At 46.1% G+C, this 21379-nt stretch overlaps 2 protein-coding genes across 2 annotated transcripts in view; both read right to left on the bottom strand.

Moving 5' to 3' along the window:
- The window catches only part of oma1 (OMA1 zinc metallopeptidase), a 70961-nt gene extending 62205 nt beyond the window's left edge, over positions 1 to 8756 (bottom strand). Inside the window, exons 1-2 of the mRNA XM_068037220.1 lie at positions 8667 to 8756; positions 5308 to 5831 (exon numbers count right to left, since the gene is read on the bottom strand). Of these exons, the coding sequence (XP_067893321.1) occupies positions 5308 to 5822 (515 nt within the window). The 5' untranslated portion in view covers positions 5823 to 5831; positions 8667 to 8756. The remainder of the gene's footprint in view (positions 1 to 5307; positions 5832 to 8666) is intronic.
- Positions 8757 to 15670: 6914 nt separating this feature from the next.
- On the bottom strand, positions 15671 to 16849 carry LOC137373200 (putative nuclease HARBI1). Its single transcript, XM_068038057.1, has 2 exons — positions 16196 to 16849; positions 15671 to 16138 (listed from the first exon to the last, which is right to left on the bottom strand). The coding sequence occupies exons 1-2, from the start codon at positions 16847 to 16849 to the stop codon at positions 15671 to 15673; spliced, it is 1122 nt and encodes a 373-aa protein (XP_067894158.1).
- Between the last annotated feature and the right edge of the window lie 4530 nt (positions 16850 to 21379).

The following is a 21379-nucleotide window of genomic DNA, read 5'->3' as shown; positions in this document are numbered from 1 at the left end:
GTTTTGGGTGTCCATGTGCACAGGTGACTAAAAACTCGTACACAGGGACAGAAATTAACCAAATAAGGTAATATAATGTTGCCTTTATCTCAAAAGGATTGGAATTCAAAAGTGAGGATGTGATGCTTCAGTGGCACAGACACCATCTAGAGCGTATTGCATTCAGTTTGGGAACCAAACCTCAGGAAAGATATCATGACCTTGGAAGGGGTACAGCGTAGATTCACCAAAATAATACTAGGTCTGGAATTTTGCGTTGGGCGGGAGACATAACCAACCGATAACCAACGGAACAGATCGAAGCTCTGCAGTCCTGCCACATCCAGCCGTGAATGGTGGTGGACAATTAAACAACTAACTGGAGGAGGTGGCTCCACAAATATCCCCATCCTCAATGATGCGGGAGCCCAGCGCATCAGTGCAAAAGATAAGGCTGAAGCATTTGCAACAATCTTCAGCCAGAAGTGCCAAGTTGTTGATCCATCTCGGCCTCCTCCTGAGGTCCCCAGCATCACAGATGCCAGACTTCAGCCAATTCGACTCACTCCGGGTGATATCAAGGAACGGCTGAAGGCACTGGATACTGCAAAAGCTATGGGCCCTGACAATATTCCGGCAATAGAACTGAAGACCTGCGCTCCAGAACATGCTGCGCCACTGGCCAAGCTGTTCCAGTACAGCTACAACACTGGCATCTACCCTGCAATGTGGAAAATTGCCCAGGTATGTCCTGTACACAAAAAGCAGGACAAGTCCAACCCGGCCAATTACCGCCCCATCAGCCTACTCTCAATCATCAGTAAAGTGATGGAAGGTGTCATCAACAGTGCCATCAAACGGCACTTGCTTAGCAATAACCTGCTCAGTGAGGCTCAGTTTGGGTTCCGCCAGGGCCACTCAGCTCCTGACCTCATTACAGCCTTGGTTCAAACATGGACAAAAGAGCTGAACTCAAGAGGTGAGGTGAGAGTAACTGCCCTTGACATCAAGGCAGCATTTGACAGAGTATGGCATCAAGGAGCCCTAGCAAAACTGAGATCAATGGGAATCAGGGGGGAAACCCTCCACTGGTTGGAGTCATACCTAGCGCAAAGGAAGATGGTTGTGGTTGTTGGAGGTCAATCATCTGAGCTCCAGGACATCACTGCAGGAGATCCTCAGGATAGTGTCCTGGGCCCAACCATCTTCAGCTGCTTCATCAATGAACTACCTTCAATCATAAGATCAGAAGTGGGGATGTTCGCTGATGATTGCACAATGTTCAGCACCATTCGTGACTCCTCAGATACTGAAGCAGTCCGTGTAGAAATGCAGCAAGACCTGGACAACATCCAGTCTTGGGCTGATAAGTGGCAAGTAACATTCGCGCCACACAAGTGCCAGGCAATGACCATCTCCAACAAGAGAGAATCTAACCATCTACTTGACATTCAACAGCATTACCATCGCAGAATCCCCCACTATCAACATCCTAGGGGCTACCATTGACCAGAAACTGAACTGGAGTAGCCATATAAATACCGTGGCTACAAGAGCAGGTCAGAGGCTAGGAATCCTGAGGCGAGTAACTCACCTCCTGACTCCCCAAAGCCTGTCCACCATCTACAAGGCACAAGTCAGGAGTGTGATGGAATACTTTCCACTTGCCTGGATGGGTGCAGCTCCAACAACACTCAAGAAGCTCGACACCATCCAGGACAAAGCAGCCCGCTTGACTGGCACCCCATCTACAAACATTGACTCGCTCCACCACTGACGCACAGTGGCAGCAGTGCGTACTATCTATAAGATGCACTGCAGCAATACACCAAGGCTCCTCAGACAGCACCTTCCAAACCCGCGACCTCTACCAACTAGAAGGACAAGGGCAGCAAATACATGGGAACACCACAACCTGCAAGTTCCCCTCCAAGTCACACACCATCCTGACTTGGAACTATATTGCCGTTCCTTCACTGTCGCTGGGTCAAAAGGCAGTTCACCACCACCTTCTCAAGGGCAATTAGGGATGGGCAATAAATGCTGGCCTGGCCAGCGTCGCCCACATCCCATGAATGAATTTAAAAAAAAGACCCTGCCCATTGGCCAAAAAGTTGGTGGCGAGCCTGCCTTTGCCAGGCCTGCAGAGCGAGGCTGGGATTTTTCGCTGCCCAGGCCCTTAAGTGGTCTTGGGCAGGACTTCCACCTCCTTGAGGCAGGAATTCCTGCCTAATGGAGCTGCTGGCCAATCAGCCGGCTGGGAGCTCATAGTCCCAGCAGCACCACCAGGAGCAATGACCACTGCTGGAACTACACCCAGCCATTGGAGGCAACAGGAAGGACGGCCCCGGAACTCAGGTACATTTTTAGGGCCTCCCCAGCAACAATCAGCCTGCTCCCGGCAAGGCAAGGTCGGGTGGTGTTGTGCATTGGGGGCAGCCCTCCGTAGGGCACTGGGTGCCCGATCAGTAGGCCCCAACCACCCCCCCCCCACTCCAGCCCGCAAGAGGGCCACCTGGTTTAACCAAGCGGGGTTCTTGGGGGTCTTTGCCGTCTGACCACCGAGGATAAAATACCTGCGGCGGCAGGAGGGGCTCTTAAGTGGCAGTTTATTGGCCACTTAAGGGCCTTGATTGGCCTGGGACGGGTGGGCCATTTCTCGCCACGCCAAGTAAAATTGCAGCGGGGGCAGAAGGGGGTTGGGAACGCCGCCCCCCCCACCCCCCAACTCAATTTTACGCACCTCCCACCCCCTTCAGCCCGCTCGTTGGGGGGGGGCTGTAAAATTCTGGCCTAGGATTTAAAGGGCTAAATTGTGAGGACCAGTTGCATAACTTTATATTCCCCCTTGAGGTCTTTAAAATGATGAAGTGATTTGATTGAGTAAATACAGAGATGTTATTTTCTCTGCTGGGGTAATCTAGAATCAGGAAACATAATCAGAAAATTAGCGTTAGAGCATTTATGAAATCAGGATGCAGTTTTCACACAAAGGGTAGTGGAAATCTGGAAGATTCTCCTCCAAAAGGCTGTGGATGCTGGGCAAATTGAAATTTTCAAGACTGAGATCAATACATTTTTTTGGGTAATGGTATCGAGGGGTTTGGAACAAAGGCAAGTAAATAGAGCTGAAGCACACAACAGCCCTGATCTAACTGAATGGCAGAACAGGCTTGAGGGGCTGAAAGGCCTACTGTTGTTTAACAGCGACAGCTTTGTTTCTGCTGAATAATGGTGCACTCAAAATCAACTCATTCAAACTGAAACGGTCAAGATATTTCTGTTGAAATAATATATGCCTTATCCTTTCATTTCCAAACCACTCCTATGAAACCAGAATGAAAAAGTTAGCAGAGCCTCAAGTAGATCAGGGAACTAAGGCAATCTGTACAATTGGAATGTTGCAGCTCATTGAAATTTCTATTATGTGAAGAATTACTGAAGGACTTTATAGCATGTTAAAGATATGCTAAGTTACATTAAGAATATGTAACACTAGTCAGAAGGGTGAGTTCCCTTTAACTTCTGACATTGGTAATATTTATTCAGATATCAAGTTATACCCATGTTTATAATTCACATTATACCGCACATTTATGTAATACAAGAAAACTTTACAATTAAAAATACAAGTGACACTCATAATCCACACCACTTGATTCCAGATTCCCTGATGTCTGTATCACAACAGAAGAACAGAGGCAGGCGGGCAAGTAAATTCGTGCCACCGGCCGGCGTGCTGGTTTGCTGGCACCATCCCGCCCCCAAGCCATTTTCCTGGAGGAGGGATTGGGGGCAGAAGGGCTACCTGCCCACAGGCAGTGGGTAGCCAAATGGGGTGTTAATGCCCTATTAAGGCCAATAATCAGAGGCTGACTGGAATTTTCCAGTCGACCTGCGGGCCCCCCTCAGCGTTGGAAACAGACCAGTTGTCTGGAGGCGGCATCCTGGCAGCAGACCAAGTGGCACCAGTGCTCCTGGTAGGCTTTGAGGCCCTCCCCACCTGCCTGCCCGCAGCTGCGGCCACGGGACGCCCTGTGAAGTGGCTCCCCCTGCACGATGGTGGCCCGGCAGCTATGGCCAATTTTTAATTGAAAAGTTTTAGAAGTGCTGAGAGAACACCTCAAGATGGATGCGCCGTGTCTTTCTCTTAACTGCAACGGCAGGTTGCAGCTGCTTCCGCACTGGAGGTCTTCCTATTAGCCCTCCAGCTTCAAAATTCTGCCTGCCATCCTTAACTGGACACCAAGCATGTCCTCTGGCCACTCAATGACCAATTCAGGGAAAATCACCACTAGCTGACTATTCCCCACACCGTGTGAGGTTGGGACTGCCGTTTGACCCCAATGTCAGGGTCCAGACCCAAAACTCTTCCCAGTATTTTTCGGACAGGAAAAGACCATTAAACTCAAACTAGCATGCCCCTTTTCCAGAAATCAATTCCAGCACCTACCTTTGCACCATATCCCACAATTCTCCTTTGCTCAAAGCCATCCAACTATTTTTTGAATTCAATGATTCAAAGGCTTTCCTTTCAGGTCTTTCAAAACTCTATTGTACACTAATTCAAAAAGAAATTCTCCTGAGTTTTTTCTTACTCCTAAATTCCTCATTTTGAATTATTTCAATACTTGACCACTGAATCAATTTTGTCAATTACCTTTCAATCATTTTGAAAATTCCAATTAAGTCATCTCAAAGTTGTCTCCTCTCTAAAGAAAACAAGCCCAAATTCCTTAAATGCTGTTCAAACTTAAATTTCTGATACTCAATGTTATTTGCCTCTGTCCCATCCCAAGGGCTATCATATCCTTCCTATGACAGATTGCTAAATCTGCACGTAGCACTTCAGAGCGACCTGACCAACACATTGTACAGTAACAATACAACTTCTATCACACTACTACTTTATTTACCTTCATTGCAGCTAAACCCTGAGCTCACATTTTCATCTGCAAATAACCCTGCTTCTCAGTCCACATATGAAATATCAATGAAAATAACCCGAGGCTTCCAGTGGGAGCTATATTAAGAATCTCAAGCTATATTATTGTAAAAAATACATTATAAGAAGTGCAATTTAACATTTATCTTTTGAATCTTAATTACTCATTCGACAAAACAGAGGAGACTCTCATGACAACATTATCAAGCAGAGGCAAATCTAACTTGTTGATCGTACCCTTTGAAGTTTGAGAGCAAGTTCCAAGTCACTGATGCGAGAGTGCAGTATCAGGCTGATGTTAAAAATATGATACCTGTACTATTCTCCACTAGTGTTAGGAATGCACTGTATCTGCTCAAACATTCACACAGCCAGCATTTTACCTGCCGAGAAGCATTGCTATCAGTTTTTTCACTGGTTTCAGTAGAATCCAAAGCAGAGGGATCGGCAAGGCTAAGACCCGAGAAGATGTGTGAAAGTCTCTGGATAGGTCAGCAACTTCTTCAGTAATAAAATGTTTCTTTGACAAAACACAACCAGACATACATCTGCTGTAGCAAGAAAATCTTCTGCTTAATAGGTTGAAGAGCATGCTTGCTTTGATTGCTGGTACTCTTTTTGATGCAAGTCCTGCATTGTGTATAACAGTTCTGAAGGTTGAATGATGTCTGGTGCATGGTATCAATTCCAGATTGTGGGGAACAGAGGTTCGCAAAATTTGAGAATCTCTACTTGAATTGCCATGTCCATTGCTTGTTGTTAACCTCTGGATTTTTATTTTATGATTTCTCCACATCTGAGTTATTTTTGGGAGCGCCGAGATGTTTTGCAGAGTATTGCAGTTTCGCCAGGTGAACAGATGCCTTCTTGCATCCCGAAGCCAAAATCCTGTCCTCATTTCTGCTGACTAAAAAACAAAACATTATGAAGCAAATCTTTTAAGAAATCAAGACTCCCTGAAAAGAGCTACAAAGCAAAAAAAATGTCTATTTCCACCTATCGCATACAAAAATGATAGGATAATAAACTGGAGCTGACAGCTGCCAAAAGATCTCTCAGCTATAACTACAAAGGTTCTGTAATACTGATGCTAGGGTTCCAAAACATAATGCTGTTCGGTGCTGGAGGCAGACTACTGAATGCCTACTGCCAACATCACACCATCAATGTAAAGGTATCTAAGTATCGAAGACTTTTTTTGAATTTGAAGTGCCAGGGAGGTCCCAGCACTGTACTATATTTGATGAGTTCTGTAGGTACTGGCTCCAATCCTCTATTCTTATTTAATATATGCCAATAGTTCTCAAACTTTTCCAAATTGAGAATCTGTACAGATAGTAACAATCAGAAGAACTCCCTTTGCTAACTTCCAGAAGACATCAAGAAACTATAGAAAAGCAATGCTAAAATTGCAGAGAACAGTTGTACTAAAAACAGCATACTAAGAAGTCATCAAATACAAATGCAGAATTCTTGATACTGGGCTTATGCTTTACCTAGTCCCAGTCAAACAGAAATCTAATGACCTCACAGGCCCTGTCAGATCCTGTCACAGACACGCATTTGAAAATTTATGATGTAAACTATCAGACATCCAAAACTCATTTCAGGTCTTACAAGTCCCAAATTAGGAGAGTAAGAAAAACATGTCAGCTCGTGTTCTTGCTCATCATTGCTATTCAGTGTTCTCTGCTGGAAAATGTGCCTGTGTAGGCACTGAACAGAGGAAGTTTCAGTTTTTTTGTGATTGTCCTTACAGCCTGCCAGCACTATCAACTAACCAACATTGCACATTGAGGCAGTCAGTGCATTTGAAACTATATCCTTGCATGTGTTACTTTTTAAAAATTCTTTCAATGGATGTGGGCATCGCTGGCTAAGTGATCATTTATTGTTCATCTCTAATTGCCCGTGAGAAGGTGATGAGCCACCTTGTTGAACCGTGCAGTCCATGTGGTGTAGGTACATGGTGTAGGTGTTGTTAGGAAGTAAGTTCCAGAATTTTAACCCAGTGACAGTGAAGGAACAGCGATATATTTCCAAGTCAGGATGGTTTGGGACTTGGAGGGGAACTTGCAGGTGGTGGTATTCCCATGCATCTGCTGCCCTTGCCCTTCTCCATGGTAGTGGTCACAGGTTTGGAAGGTGCTGTCAAAGGAGCCTTGGTGAGTTGCTGCAGTGCATCTTGTAGATGGTACACACTGCTGCCACTGTGTGTCAGTGGTGGGGGGAGTAAATGTTGAAGGTGGTGGATGGGTGCCAATCAAGCGGGCTGCTTTGTCCTGGATAGTGTCAAGCTTCTTGAGTGTTGTTGGAGCTGCACCCGTGCAGGCAAGTGGAGAGTATTCCATCACACTCCTGACTTGTGCCTTGTAGATGGACAGGCTTGGGGAGTCAGGTGGTGAGTTACTCGCCACAGAATTCCCAGCCCCTGAACTGCTCTTGCAGCCACAGTACTTACATGGCATTAAAATACAGGAGAAAATAGGAAGGGCAACAAGATTTTTTTTTAATGATCTGCTTGATTTGTGTTTTATAATATGTAATGACACAATAATCACGTCTGGAAATTAACTACATACGTTGATCATCTGCAACAGGACACTGAATTTGGGTGATCACTTTACTGACACCTCAGTTCTGTCCCTAACTATAACTAACTGTCCTGTCTCTCAATATTGTAGCTCCCTCTTATACTCTGGCCATTCCAACTTTGACCTACATCTTTTTAAAAAAGCTCAACACAAGGTTCAGGAATAGTATCACATCTTCTTCCTCACCACCTTTCTTATCTCTCTGATCCGAACATTTAAGAGCAAAACTAGAAGCCATCAATACAAGATAGTCACCAAGAAATCTTTACCCAGAATGTTGAGAATGTGGAACTCACTACTACAGGTAGTGGCTGAGGCAAATTGTTTGGATCATTTAAGGGGAAGCTAGATAAGAATATGCATGAGAAAGGAATAGAGATTTATGCTGATAGAGTTAGTTGAGGAAGAATGAGAGAAGGCTCGAGTAGAGCATAAACGCTAGCATGGACTGGTTGAGCCAAAGGATGTTTCTGTGTGCTACGTTCCATGTAACTGTCAAACTTCAGACCAACTTCCCCCCTCCCTTTCCATTACAGCCTATTAGCATGTAAGAGTAGGTGTGTGATGGGATGTCGGATGTAAACCCTTTGTCAAAGCAGGAGGGTCCTCAGTGTTGGTTTGTCTTTATGGCTATGGATGGATTCAGTGTGTGATTTAGGCATTTGTTGTTTGAATTTTTTTCAGCCTGTTTGCTTGTTGGAGCTTCACTGGTATCCTTTATCATGACTTCACTAAGCTTTTATATCATGTGTGAATTTCCTGATTTGTTAATAAGCATTTGGCAGAAGATTCAAGCTATTAATTTCCTTTTTGTGATGGTCATATCTTGTATTATTTTAAGTGTGTTGAACACCATTTAGGGACTTGACCTTCTAACTTTCATTTCTGAAAAACATCTGTAAAGCACTTTGGGACGTCTTGAGGTAGTGTCAGGCTCTATCTAAATTCAGGTGTAACCTGCTTTTCCTCTTTAGAGATATTAAAGGACTATCCATGCAAGTGTAGCGTTCCTACTTTGTTTCATTGCTTCTTTGGGTCCAACTCTTGGTTATAGCTTCACCTCAGCTTTCTGAGGGGTTGAGGAGTATTATGAATGCAGTGAGACCAGGCAAGGGAACAACTACTGGGCCCGCGAGTCTGCCCTTTACCTTTGTCCCTGCCGCTTTACTCCCGGTATTGAGTAGGAGGCTCCCAGGTCAAACCTCTCCGATAGAGGGGAGTGGGAGATCGAGATCAGGAGCAGCAGCCACCACCCTCTGTTTAGAGACAGGGACCGAGTCCCAGACTCTTCCCAGCTCCACAGGACAGGCCCTGTCCACTCCGCTCGACTCTGCTGGCAGGAAGTGATGGAGTTGGATCCCGGTGTCTCACTCATTTGGCCCCGGCCACCCGCATTTCCCGGATTAACCAGCCCAGGGCAGTAACAGCAAGGCTCCAGCAAATTGCTGTTGACTAAAGTCTGCTTTTACTTTAGTTCGTGTTTTAAATTTTCTCTTGTTTGCAATTTTTGCTTGTCTTTGGGTGGGATTTTTTTGGCAGGGCTATGGGGAAAGGGCAGGGATCTAAGTGAATAGGTCTTTCAAAGAACTGGTATAGCCATGATGGGCCGTATGTTCTTCTCTCCTGTATTTTTCTGTGATTTGCAGTCTTCTTTAAATGTAAAATCATTTTGCAAAATTTTTTTTCAACAGAACAGTTACAGCAGAGAAGGCGGCTATTCAGCCTTTCAAGACAGGGCTGGCTCTCTGCAATAGCAATTTAACTGGTCCCACTCCCCCACCCTTTCTCCGTAGCCTTGTATTTTCTCTCTAGATAATAATTCAATTCCCTTTTGATCGCCATGATTAAATCTGCCTCCACCACACTCTCAGAAAGTCCATTTCAGATCATAACCATGTGCTGCATAAAAAAGTTTTCCGTCATGTCACCTTTGGTTCTTTTGCCAACCACCTTAAATCTGTGTACTCTGGTTCTCAACCTTTCTGCCTGTAATATCCGGATTACTATACTCTTTGTACTGAATAAAGATAGTAGTCCGTCGGTTAAGGTAACTGGAGTTTATTTACAAACATCTAGCATCTCCCTCCACAATACTCCTCACAGGAGGTGCTGTACAATCTGTGACATCACATCCTGTAATGATGCTTAGTCTATTTACATAATCTACCCAGCAACAATCTATATCACATTATACTACACTGCCAATGGGAATAATTTCTTCAGTCTGATCTGCCGGGACTCCTCATGATTATCAACATGTCTATCAAACCTCTTAAGGAGAACAAGCCCAGTTATCCACTTAACTGAAGTCCCTCATCCCAGGAACCATTCTTGTAAATCTTGTCTGCACCCTCTCTAACGCCTTCATATCCTTCCTAAAGTGCAGTGTCCAGAATTGGACACAGTACTGCAGTTGAGGCCCAATCAGTGTTTTAGAAAAGGTTCATTATAACTTCCTTGCTTTTGTACTCTATGCCTCTATTTATAAAGCCCAGGATCCCATATTCCTTTTTAACCAATTTCTCAACATGCCCAGCGACCTCCAACAATTTGTGCACATGTACCCCCAGGTTTCTCTTCCTGCACTCCCTTTAGAATTGTATCCTTTATTTTATATTGCCTTTCCTCGTTCTTCCTATCAAAATGTGTCACTTCGCACTTCCCTGCATTAAATTTTATCTGCCATGTATCTGCCCATTCCACCAGCCTGTCTATGTTGTTACGACCAGGTGAGAAAGATGTCTAGGGGTCTGTTACTATCTTCACCTGGTCTTATTGTAACAGGGTTTAATTTTAAACACACAGGCCAGAATTTTGCCACTCTCGGTGTCTCCGGGGCAGATGAGGCAGAAGCGGATGAGGACTCCAATCTCGCTCCGCGCTTCCCAGCCACCGGCATCACACGCAGCGCAGCCAATTAGTGGCCCCGTGGCGTATTTGTGATTTGAAAGGGCGCAGGCAGGTGGTTGCTGAGCAGTGTTGGGGGCTGGGCTAGAGGCCTGCTTTAGGTCGGGAAAAAGAACCTGACCCGAACCCGACCAAACCACAGCGGGCCCGAGCACGACCCGGCCCGAGTCCCTCCGATTTTGCCCCAAGCCCAACTCGACCCCACCACTATTCGGCCGGACCCGAGCATCCCTTTACTTACGTTTCTGACATCGAACCTGTAAGCAGCTGCAGCGCACGCGCAAGATGTCATAGTGACGTCACTCGCTCACTGCGCAGACTCAGTTTCGTCCCGGACTCCCAGCTCAGGTAATTTTTAAAATTTTTAATACTTACCAGCAGAGCACTTACCGTCTGTGTCCAGCCCGACCTGACCCGAGCCTGAAAGCCGGCCCCGGAAGATGGGCTCGACCCGACCCGAACCCGACACATGTCGTCGGGTCCCGTCAGGTTCGGGTCAGGTAGCAGGCCTCTGGACTGGGCCACATCCGGAAAACGCTGCTGTAAACCCTTTAAAAAGACTTACAGCAATGAAATGGACTCACTGATTCTTACCTGACATCAGAGGAAGACAGCTGGTGCTTACTGTGGAAAGTTTAAAGGAGGATAGAAGGCTCTGCGCCTGCAAGGATTGAAGGAGGACTGGCAGTGCCCAGGAGCAGGAAAGAAAGAGAGCAAACAAACAAGCTGCAGAACCAATCACCAGGAATGAAGGGGAGATGTTTCCGCACAGCCCCCAGATTTTCAGAGGAATCACTGCAGGTCCTCCTTCAGGTGGTAGAGGCAAGGCAGGAGGTCTTCTTCAATGCAGACAGCAGAAGGCAGCCCTCCCAAGTAACCAAGAAGGCCTGGCCGGAGGTTGCGGAGGAGCCAGCAGCCGCAGCGTTGTAAAGAGGACATGGCTCCAGTGCTGCAAGCAGGTCAATGACCTGCTTCGCTCTGCCCGGGTCTGCCTGGGTAAGGGGCATTCCTCATTCATCTTATCGTTAATGTGTCAAGGGAGGGTCTATGTGTCCTCACGCTGCAAGGTGGCAGCCCTCTATGATCATTGTTTGGATGCTGCCTTGCATTGGGACACAAGATGGGCAAGTCTGTGATGCACGGTGATCCAGAAGTGTTCAAGTTGGGCACTGTACTGGTATAGCAGTGAAATGCAACAACAAACCATATGGGTGAGTGCGTGAGGTATCAACTAATATGTCTAAACTAAATATTTTTGTTTAAATAGGAAAGGAGGGCACATAATGCCCGAGAGAAGTCCCGGACCGATGGTGGAGTTGCCAATCAGGCATACCTTACCAGAATGGAGGAGGGTGCCTTGATGCTAACAGGGGAGGACGGAGGATGCACTGTAGGAGATGGGGAGGCCGGTGGACCTGGCTAAGAGAGTGAGTGACCCAGTATGTGATGTAAGAGTGAATGGGGGGGTGGAGAGGGCGGTGGTGTGGTGATTGTCTAATGCACTGAAGTGAGCTCTCAAAATTTGAATCACACAGATGTGACCAAAATGCAGTCAATAATATGTATTTAAATCTGCAGTGCTGATCAAACGGATCAATATGATTTTCCCTGCAGGTGAAACACAGCAGTGGCCAGGAAGCGTCTCAATGGCTCAACCGTCCACCTCTGAGGATGAGGAGGGCGCCTCAGAGGGTGCACTGTCACATCCTCGCACCTCACAGCGCCAGCGCAGAAACTTCCACCACGGTTGGGATTAGTGTGTCCGCGGAGTCGTCTTCACATGCAGGTGTAAGCACAACACAGTTGCCAGAGGCAGAATCGGCCGATGCCTCACACACTCGGAGGAGTGTGGGAGGTCAGGCCAGTGTAGAGCTGCAAGCTGACGACGAGTCTTTGAGAACATCCATTCGGCAGGAGATGTTGCAGGTGCAGCATGCAGTACGTGGAGATCTGGCGGAGTTACCAGAGATGCTGGCATCAATGACTCATACTCTGAAAACATCCATCCAGTGCTGCAAACTCTCAGGCATTTGTCCATCTGGCATCCTCCGTTGAAAGATTGGCGGCTGCAGTGGAGGGGTCAGTACTGGATGCTATTTGTGACCTCAGAGCAAGTGTGGCCTCCCTGGAGCAGAGCGTCAGAGAGCAGACTCAGATGTGCAGGCGACAAGTCAAGGCTGCTCATCATTCTGAGGTCACCATTGAGGACCAGCCGAGCCTCAGGAGGACACAGGGTCAGCAGCAGATCACATATGAGTGCTCCTCTCAGGCGCCCCGATGCATCCTGCAGATCCTTGCTCCCTCTGCCAGTGACATGTGAACCGCAAACTCCCAGGGTGTTAGAGGGTGCTCCTGATATTTCTCATGAGCACCCTGATACACCGCAGCCTACATGGCCGCGAGCAGGCAGAGGACGTCCGCCAAAGTCATCAATAGCAGGGCGGCAGCCTGATCAGCCAGCTGCCTCTGGTGACACTGGCAGTGAGGGATCGTCCACACGCAAGAGCACTCGCAAATGTATAAAGAAATCAGAGTAACATCACTCCTAGTTCACTGGGTTACTTTCCAATTATTTATTTGATTTGTCAAGGAAACAAATGTAATAAAATTTATGAACTGAAAATTTAACATGTCATTGGTCATTCCTGAAGTTGCATCCAACATCGTAGCTCAACACAAGATGTTTTAGATGCGAGGTCACACACTTGGGTTGGATTTATTATGTGAAGGTGTGCGTCGTCAGATCATCTCTCCCCCTGAAGGTGAGTGTATTTGCCTTCTCCAACCCTCACAATGACTCTTCTCATACCGCAATGTCAATGACGCGAAGCCCACAGACAGCAGAGCCTCCCAGTCCTTCCTGTCATCTATCACAGAGGTCTTAGATGACAGCATGAGGGAGAGACTGGACAAGCCGCCAACTCTGGACGAGCTGACAAAGGCTGTCAAGTCCTTCGAGACGAGTAAAACTCCCGGAAGCGATGGCTTACCAGCTGAGTTGTATTCGACTCTGTGGGACTGGGTCGGCCCGGACCTGCTGGAAGTATACGAGAGTATGCTCCTGGCCGGCAGCATGTCAGAATCCATGAGGAAAGGCATCATCACCCTCATTTACAAGCGGAAGGGGGAGAGGGCAGAAATCAGAAATTGGCAGCCCATCTCACTACTTAATATTGACTACAAGATTCTGTCAAAAGTCATAGCCAGTCGAGTCAAGTCTGCTCTGGAGTTGGTGATTCACCCTGACCAGACCTGTACTGTACCCGGCAGGAAGATCTCGGATAGTCTCGCACTACTCAGGGATACGATTGCTTATGTACGGGACAGGAGGGTGGACACCTGCCTCATCAGCCTGGACCAGGAGAAGGCTTTTGACAGGATATCGCACACCTACATGATGGACGTGCTTTCCAAAATGGGATTTGGGGAGGGAATCTGCAATTGGATCAAACTGCTCTGCACAAACATCAGTAGCGCAGTCTCACTCAATGGGCGGGAATCAGAAAGTTTCCCGATTAAATCTGGAGTCAGACAGGGCTGTCCTCTCTCCCCTGTCTTGTTTGTTTGCTGTATTGAACCCTTTGCTGAGTCTATTAGGAAGGATGCGAGCATAAGAGGGGTGACAATCCCAGACAGTGGAGGCACTCAGGTTAAAACCTCCCTGTACATGGATGACGTCGCCGTCTTCTGCTCGGATCCGCTGTCTGTGTGCAGACTGATGAGCATCTGCGACCAGTTCGAACTGGCCTCGGGAGCCAAAGTTAACCAAGACAAGAGCGAGGCCATGTTCTTTGGGAACTGGGCTGACCGATCCTTTGTCCTCTTCACTGTTAGGTCAGACTACCTGAAGGTGCTGGGGATATGGTTCGGAAGGGCCGGGACGTGCACCAAAACCTGGAGGGAGCGAGTAGCCAGGGTACAACATAAGCTGAGCATGTGGGAGCAACGATCTCTCTCCATTGTGGGTAAGAACCTGGTCATCAGGTGCGAAGCGCTCACCTTGTTGCTGTACGTGGCACAGGTCTGGCCCATACCCCATTCCTGCGCTGTGGCGGTCACCCGAGCCATTTTCTGCTTCATCTGGGGATCCAAAATGGACCGGGTCCGGAGGGACACGATGTTCAAACCTCTGGATAAGGGCGGGAAAAATGAACCCAAAATCGCCCTCATCCCGATGACTATCTTCGTGTGCGGCTGCATCAAGCTGTGTGTCGTCCTCCACTACGCAAACTCCAAGTGTCACTACGTGTTGAGCTTCTTTCTGTCCCCGGTGTTGCGAAGGATGGGCCTGGTCACATTGCCGCGGAACGCTCCATCCAGTTGGACCGTGCCGTACCACCTATCCTTCATGGAAAAGTTTCTGCGGAAAAACACCTTTGACCACCAATCCATCAGGCAGTGGTCTGCATGGAATGTCATCCCGTTGGATGGTTCCCCGAGCAGACTGCCAAAGTAATTTGGTGGAATGCCTCATCACCAGAACTTTCAAACAAGCACCAAGATGTCGCTTGGCTGGTGGTGAGAAGAGCCCTCCCTGTCAGATCCTTCCTGCATGCCCGAAGTCTCACCCCCTCCACACAATGCCGTCGAGGTGGCTGTGGTGGGGGAGAGATGGTTGCCCACCTCCTTCTGGAATGTGTCTTTGCAAAGCAGGTGTGGAAAGAGATGCAGTGGTTTTTGTTGAGGTTCATCCCAAGCAGCTCTGTAACACAGCAGCCTGTGCTCTACAGGCTGTTCCCAGGGACGTACACAGAGATAAACATCAACTGCTGCTGGAGGACTATCAATTCGGTGAAAAACGCCCTTTGGTCTGCCCGAAACTTGCTGGTCTTCCAGCACAAAGAGTTGTCCATGACCGAATGTTGCAGACTGGCACATTCCAAGGTCCAGGACTACGTGCTGAGGGACACACTAAAGCTTGGGGCAGCCGCAGCAAAGGCTCAATGGAGAAAGACCACTGTGTAAGGTCCTCCCACCAAGCTGAACTGAGGGGCTGGATCCATGGAAAACCCCTCGAACTATATTCGGAAAATATTTGTTTGCTGTAAAATAGACATGGCATGTAAAATGAAATGGAAGGGTTGTGAGGCAACTCACTCCTGTATTGAAGGAAACTGATCTCCTTTGCACTCTTTGTATTGTTTGACTTGGTGCTGTTTGGAACTGTTTTGTAATGCATTTTTTACAGATTTTTATGAATAAAGTATATTTTGGAAATGTCAATTATTTGTATATTAAGATCCGCTCAAGAGAAACACCTGCCTATTAGAGCCTCCCGGGTCTCTCTCGCACTTAACTCTAAATGGCATTCAGCTTCCTCTCCCCGATCATCATGTGACTGCTGCCCATCTTCCTCATCTGAAACTCCATCCTCGTCTGATGACGCCTCCCGCTGACCTTGATCATCCTCCAGGGCCTCTCCCTTTTCCATCGGCAGGTTATGCAAGGCACAGCAGACGACAATAATTCTGGAAGCCCTTGATGGCGTGTACTGCAGGGCTCCACCTGAGCAGTCGAGAAACCTACTCATTTTGAGTAGGCCAATAGTTTGTTCGATTGTCACTCTGGTGGCCGCTTGGCTCTCATTGCAACGTTCCTCAGCATGACCCCTTAGGATCCTCGACGGTGTCATTAGCCATGTCTTCAGAGGATAACCCCTGTCGCCAAGTATCCATCCCTCCAGTCTGTCAGGAGGACTGAAAAGTGCAGCCACCTGGGAGTTTCGAGAATGAGTGCATCAATGACAACTCCCAGGGTAACGTGTACACACCTGCATGATTTTCCTTCCATGATCACAGACAAGCTGAACGTTCAGTGAATGGAAACCCTTGCGGTTAATGAATGCCCCTGACTGACCTGCAGGTGCTCTAATGGCCACATGAGTACGGTCTATAATGCCCTGTACCATTGGGAACCCAGATTTAGTGCCGAAGCCTCTGGCTCTCTCAGCCTGACTTGTGTTGTCTGTCTTGAATGTGATGAAATTGTTAGCACGATGGAACAACGCATCAGTCACAACCTTTCTGCATTGATGCGCTGCTGCTTGGGAGACTCCGCACAAGTCTGCCATTGAAGCCTGGAAAGAGCCACATGCATAGAAGTTAAGAGCTATGGTCATCTTCAGAGCGACTGGTATTGGATGGGCACCAAGGCAGTTTGAGGCTACACCCACTGCCAGCATCTCACAAAGAGATGTGACAGTCTCCCGTGACAGCTGTAGCCTTCTTCTGCATTGGCGTTCTGACAGCTGCAGGTAGCTCAGACGCGGGCGGTATACCCTGCCTGCTGGGTAGGCACGTCTCCTGACGTGTTCGCACCCAGCCCACTCTGCCACCTGCTCTCCCTCCCACATAACGAAGATGCACTGGGCCAGCTGGTTGCACGTTCCCCTGCCCAGTTGTCCTTCTGTCCCTCCTTGGGACATAGTCCTCATCTGATGATCCACCTCCAGAGTGCACAATTCCCATTGTTGTACTGATGACCAGATGCAATGACCACAGGTATTAGCTTCCAACTGCCAGGACAGGCACACACAATCCCCTTCCTTTCACGCAGTTACTCAGAGCAGCTGGGGCCTGAGCAGCAGTGAGTAACACTCAGATGAACCCTCCTGTACAAGCTACAAATAACACCATTTGTTAGGACACACAAATACTATCAGAATAAATAAACAGCAAAAAACAGTACCTCCAACTCCCTCACCAATTCACTGCCTGCCGCCCTTTTAAACTTGCCGGGTTCCCGACACGCCCCACGACTCGATTTACGGCCGTAAAATCAGACGGCCCAAATAAATTTGTTGGCAATTGCTTTCTCAATGACCTTAATGAGCTCTTAATTGCTTTTAGTTGGGCGGCGAGTGGAGACTCGATCACACCCGAGTTCCTAGGTTCGTGAAACGGTGTCTGTGTGTCATGATGCCGGGGACCCAACCCAACGTCATCACAATGCCATTTTGCCTCCTGAAAGCCTCCGACGGGACCAGATTCCCGAAGGTAAAATTCCAGCCACTGTGTTTTGAGCTGCCCCGTTGCGAATTCTTGTTCACAGCTTTCCAATTATAAGGCAAATTAGTGAGCACAAACAGGCTTTCTGTGGTTTAAAGAAGAAAAGTGACATTTATTAAACTTACGCAAACTCTAATGTAGTTCACACCTACGGATATACGACGCGCCCATGCCAGCATACATACGTGATATACACGTGCAGATAGGGACAGAAAAGAGAAGAGGAACATATAAAGTGTAACAGTTTGAGGCAATATCTTGTTACTGTGCTTCACTCATGGTATAGTCCTTTGGTAGGTAATTCTTGCGTTTCGTTGGGGCCTAGTATTCTGCTTAAATCTTGTTCATGTAGGAAACTTTTCCCTCTTTGAGGTGCGCATGTTTTCACAAGATTCAGTTCCGTGGGAAGGAGATGGGAGCAGGCAGACAGGAGAGGAGATAATTCTTGCTTCAGTTCCAGGAGCACACGGCATTCTGTCTTCAACATTCTTTGTTTGAAGTTCAAATTCTCTACAACAGCCAGTTAGTCAGGTGACTAAAACTGGTTTGACCACTTCTGTGTATCGGGAAAACAACTATTGGGTCCTCATTGTTTCAACACTGTCTGTTACTATGCAAAACTGTCTTTCCTGTCAGGGGCTTGCACTTTTAAGTTTTAATGTTCATGTAGCAAAATAATGTGTGCCTCAGTCTTGGCAGGTGTGGGGTTTGCCTGACAATGTCCTCGTGAAGTCTATCACTATCCTCCTTACAGTTCACACTACTTCTATGTTTTGTGTCATCTGCAAATTTTGAAATTGTTCCCTGTACCTCCAAAGCTAAGTCATTAATATATATCAAGAAAAGCAGTGGTCCTAGTACTGATCCCTGGGGAACCCCATAATACACATTCCTCCAGTCTGGAAAAACAACTGTTCACCACTACTCTCTGTTTCCTGTCACTCACCCAACTTCATATCCATATTGCCACAGTCCCTTTTATTTCATGGGCTTCAACTTTGTTGGCAAACCTATTATGTGGCACTTTATGGAACACCTTGGGGAAGTCCAACAAAGGAGCTGTTATGTTCGAGTAAATGTTGGGAGCAATATTACCGATCATCCAAGACTGCAAGGCAACACTATTTAAACATATGAAGCTGCATTTGTTTTTTATGGGTGACTGTTATGACCTCAGTGAGACCGTTAACATTAAAACGCGAGATATGAACTCCCCAGCCCAATTTAAAGAATTGCACGACAAGATTTCACATTTTAAGACTTTTATTAACAAACAAACAAAAAGAAATCCCCATTAACTAAATAATACTTTGTAAATAGCGGATACCCCAAATTATAGAGAAAGGTATTTTCTTCATTTATTAAAACAATTGAAAACCTCACCACGCTTATATGTAACACAGCCCTCCTTGATGGTGAAATCTTTGCAGCTAAAAGTCCCAAACTCCTCCCAATTGCAAAGGGTTGGATCTCCCAGAACTTTCTCAAAGTCAATGTCCTCTTGGCTCACTTCTAAGTACTTTCGACCTAGACTTTCATGAATAAGGCAATCTCTGGTGATCCCGTTGGTCTTTCACTTCTCCACAAACCTCAACTTTCAAAAAAGGTTCAAGTCTTTGCAGCCTTTCACTGTATCAGTTTTCTAAGAGCAGATGCTTTCTCTCTCTCTCTCCCTTGAGGCTGCCACCGCTTGTCTCTTTCCTGTCTTCCCTACAGCCTGCCTGCCTTCTGAAAATCTGATGAATTTATCTGGAATCAATAGCCAATTGTCTTTTCCAATATGCAAAGTCCACAAGTTTGGCTACAGCAGAGTGTATTCGTACTTACATTTTCGGAACCACTGACGCCTTTTTTACAATCTGAAAGTCTGGGAGGGTGAAATCCATCATTCCTCAGGTGTTGTACCCCTGCAGTCCCTGCTTTTCTAAAAGATCTTTGATCTGGGTTCTTTGTTGTCCTGGTAACTGAGATCCCTGTCCTGTCTTTAAGCAGAGTTGATGTGAAGTCACCTGATTTCTCTGACTTCATCTTAAACAACATTAAAAATCACAGTTTTTAAAACATAATCATGCTACAAAGTCCAGAGCTCATAACAGTGACATATATCAAAACAAGGTGCATTTTAAACCAAAATGAGTGGTTGTCACTCCTACCGAGCAACACTAGCAGATCTAATAACCTCTGAAATGTTCACAGCTTTTACTCACTGTTTATTTTTTTTTTTAATTTGTAATTCTCAAAGTGGCAATGCCAAAGTCTTATTGTATTCTTTAGCAATTACGTTATTCTTGCAGGAAAGAGGCACAGTTCTTTATCTCTCAAAGCACAGCTGCTACTTTCTACATTTTAAAAAATGCTCTGAAACTCCCCTACTACCAAAGGAATGGCATGTTTTGCCCATATTTATTTTAAAAGAAGTAATGCCTATTCCAGAAAAAAAAGGATGAAAAGGCTGGTGACAATCATTCTCTCTTTTTCTTCCTTTTCAGACTATTCTAATCCCCTGACCTACATGGTGTAATAAAGAAAGAACTGGATTTATATAATGCCTTCCATGACCTCAAGACATCCTAAAGTGCTTCACAGCCAATTAAGTATTTTGAAATGCTAATTTGCATACAGCAAGATCCCACAAGCAGCAATGAAATAAATGACCAATTAAATGATTTTGGTGATGTTGATTGAGGGAGAAAAAAAATAAGCTGTTTGTATAATGCAAACCACTAGGATATGACCCTACAACAGTGCCTCATTGTCCTTTAAGGATTTATTATGGACCTGTTTCTATTCCTGAACAATTTGATTAACCTCATTTACCATTACCATGGTACTGTCAAACAAAAAGCAAAATGAAATCTGTGGAAAATGCAAAGGGAAAAGGTTGTTGAACAAGAAGGTGCAAACAGCAACAGAGTGACCAGAATGTGGGTGTTCTCGATTACCTTCCCCCTTTCATCAAACAACCTTTTTCATTCCTTATAGAATCATGGAATGATACAGCACAGGAGGAGGCCATTTGGCCCTTCCTGCCTATACTAGATCTTTGAAAGAGCTATCCAAATTAATACCACATCCCTACCATCTCCTCTTAGCCCTGCACATTTTTTCCTTCAAGTATTTATCCAATTCACTTTTGAAATTTACTACTGAATATGCTTCCACTACCTTTTCAGATAGCACATTTCACAGCATAACAACTCACAGCTCAAAACTTTTCTCCTCACCTCCCCTCTGGTTCTTTTGCCAATTGCCTTAAATCTGTGTCTTCTGGTTTTGGTTCCTTTGGCCTTTGGGAACACTTTCTCCTTAGTTACTCTATCAAAACCCTTTAAGGTTTTACAGACTGTCAAATTTCCCCTTAACCTTCCCTGCTATAAGGAGAACAACCCCAGTATCTCCACGTAACTGGAAGTCTTTCATCCATGGTACCATTCTAGTAAATTTCCTTTGCATCCTTACTAAGGCTTTCACATCCTTCCTAAAGTGTGATGCACAGAATTGAACACACTATTCCAGCTGTTGCTTAATCAGTCATTTATAAAGGTTTAACATAACTTCCTTACTTTTGCACTCTATGCCTCCACTAATAAAGCAAAGGATCCGCATCTTTTTTTTTTAAACAGCCTTCTCAATTTATTTTGCCACCTTCAAAGATTGATGTACATATACCCCGGGGGCTCTCTATTCCTGCGACTCCTTTAAAATTGTACCATTTAGTTTATATTGCCTCCCTTCATTCTTCCTACCAAAATGCAACACTGCACACTTCACTGCAGTACATTTCATCTGTCATTGGTCTGCCTATTTCACCAGACTGTCAATCTCCTCCTGGAGTCTGTTACTATCCTCTGTACTGTTTACTACATTTCCAAGCTTCATGTCATCTGCAAACTTTGAAATTATGCCCTGTATACCCAAGTCAATATACATCAAAACGAACAGTGGTC

Source organism: Heterodontus francisci, chromosome 8, assembly GCF_036365525.1.
Source record: "Heterodontus francisci isolate sHetFra1 chromosome 8, sHetFra1.hap1, whole genome shotgun sequence".
Lineage (NCBI taxonomy): Eukaryota > Metazoa > Chordata > Chondrichthyes > Heterodontiformes > Heterodontidae > Heterodontus > Heterodontus francisci.
Note: the sequence above shows the minus strand (reverse complement) of the source record. Positions and strands in the feature narration are given on the sequence as shown.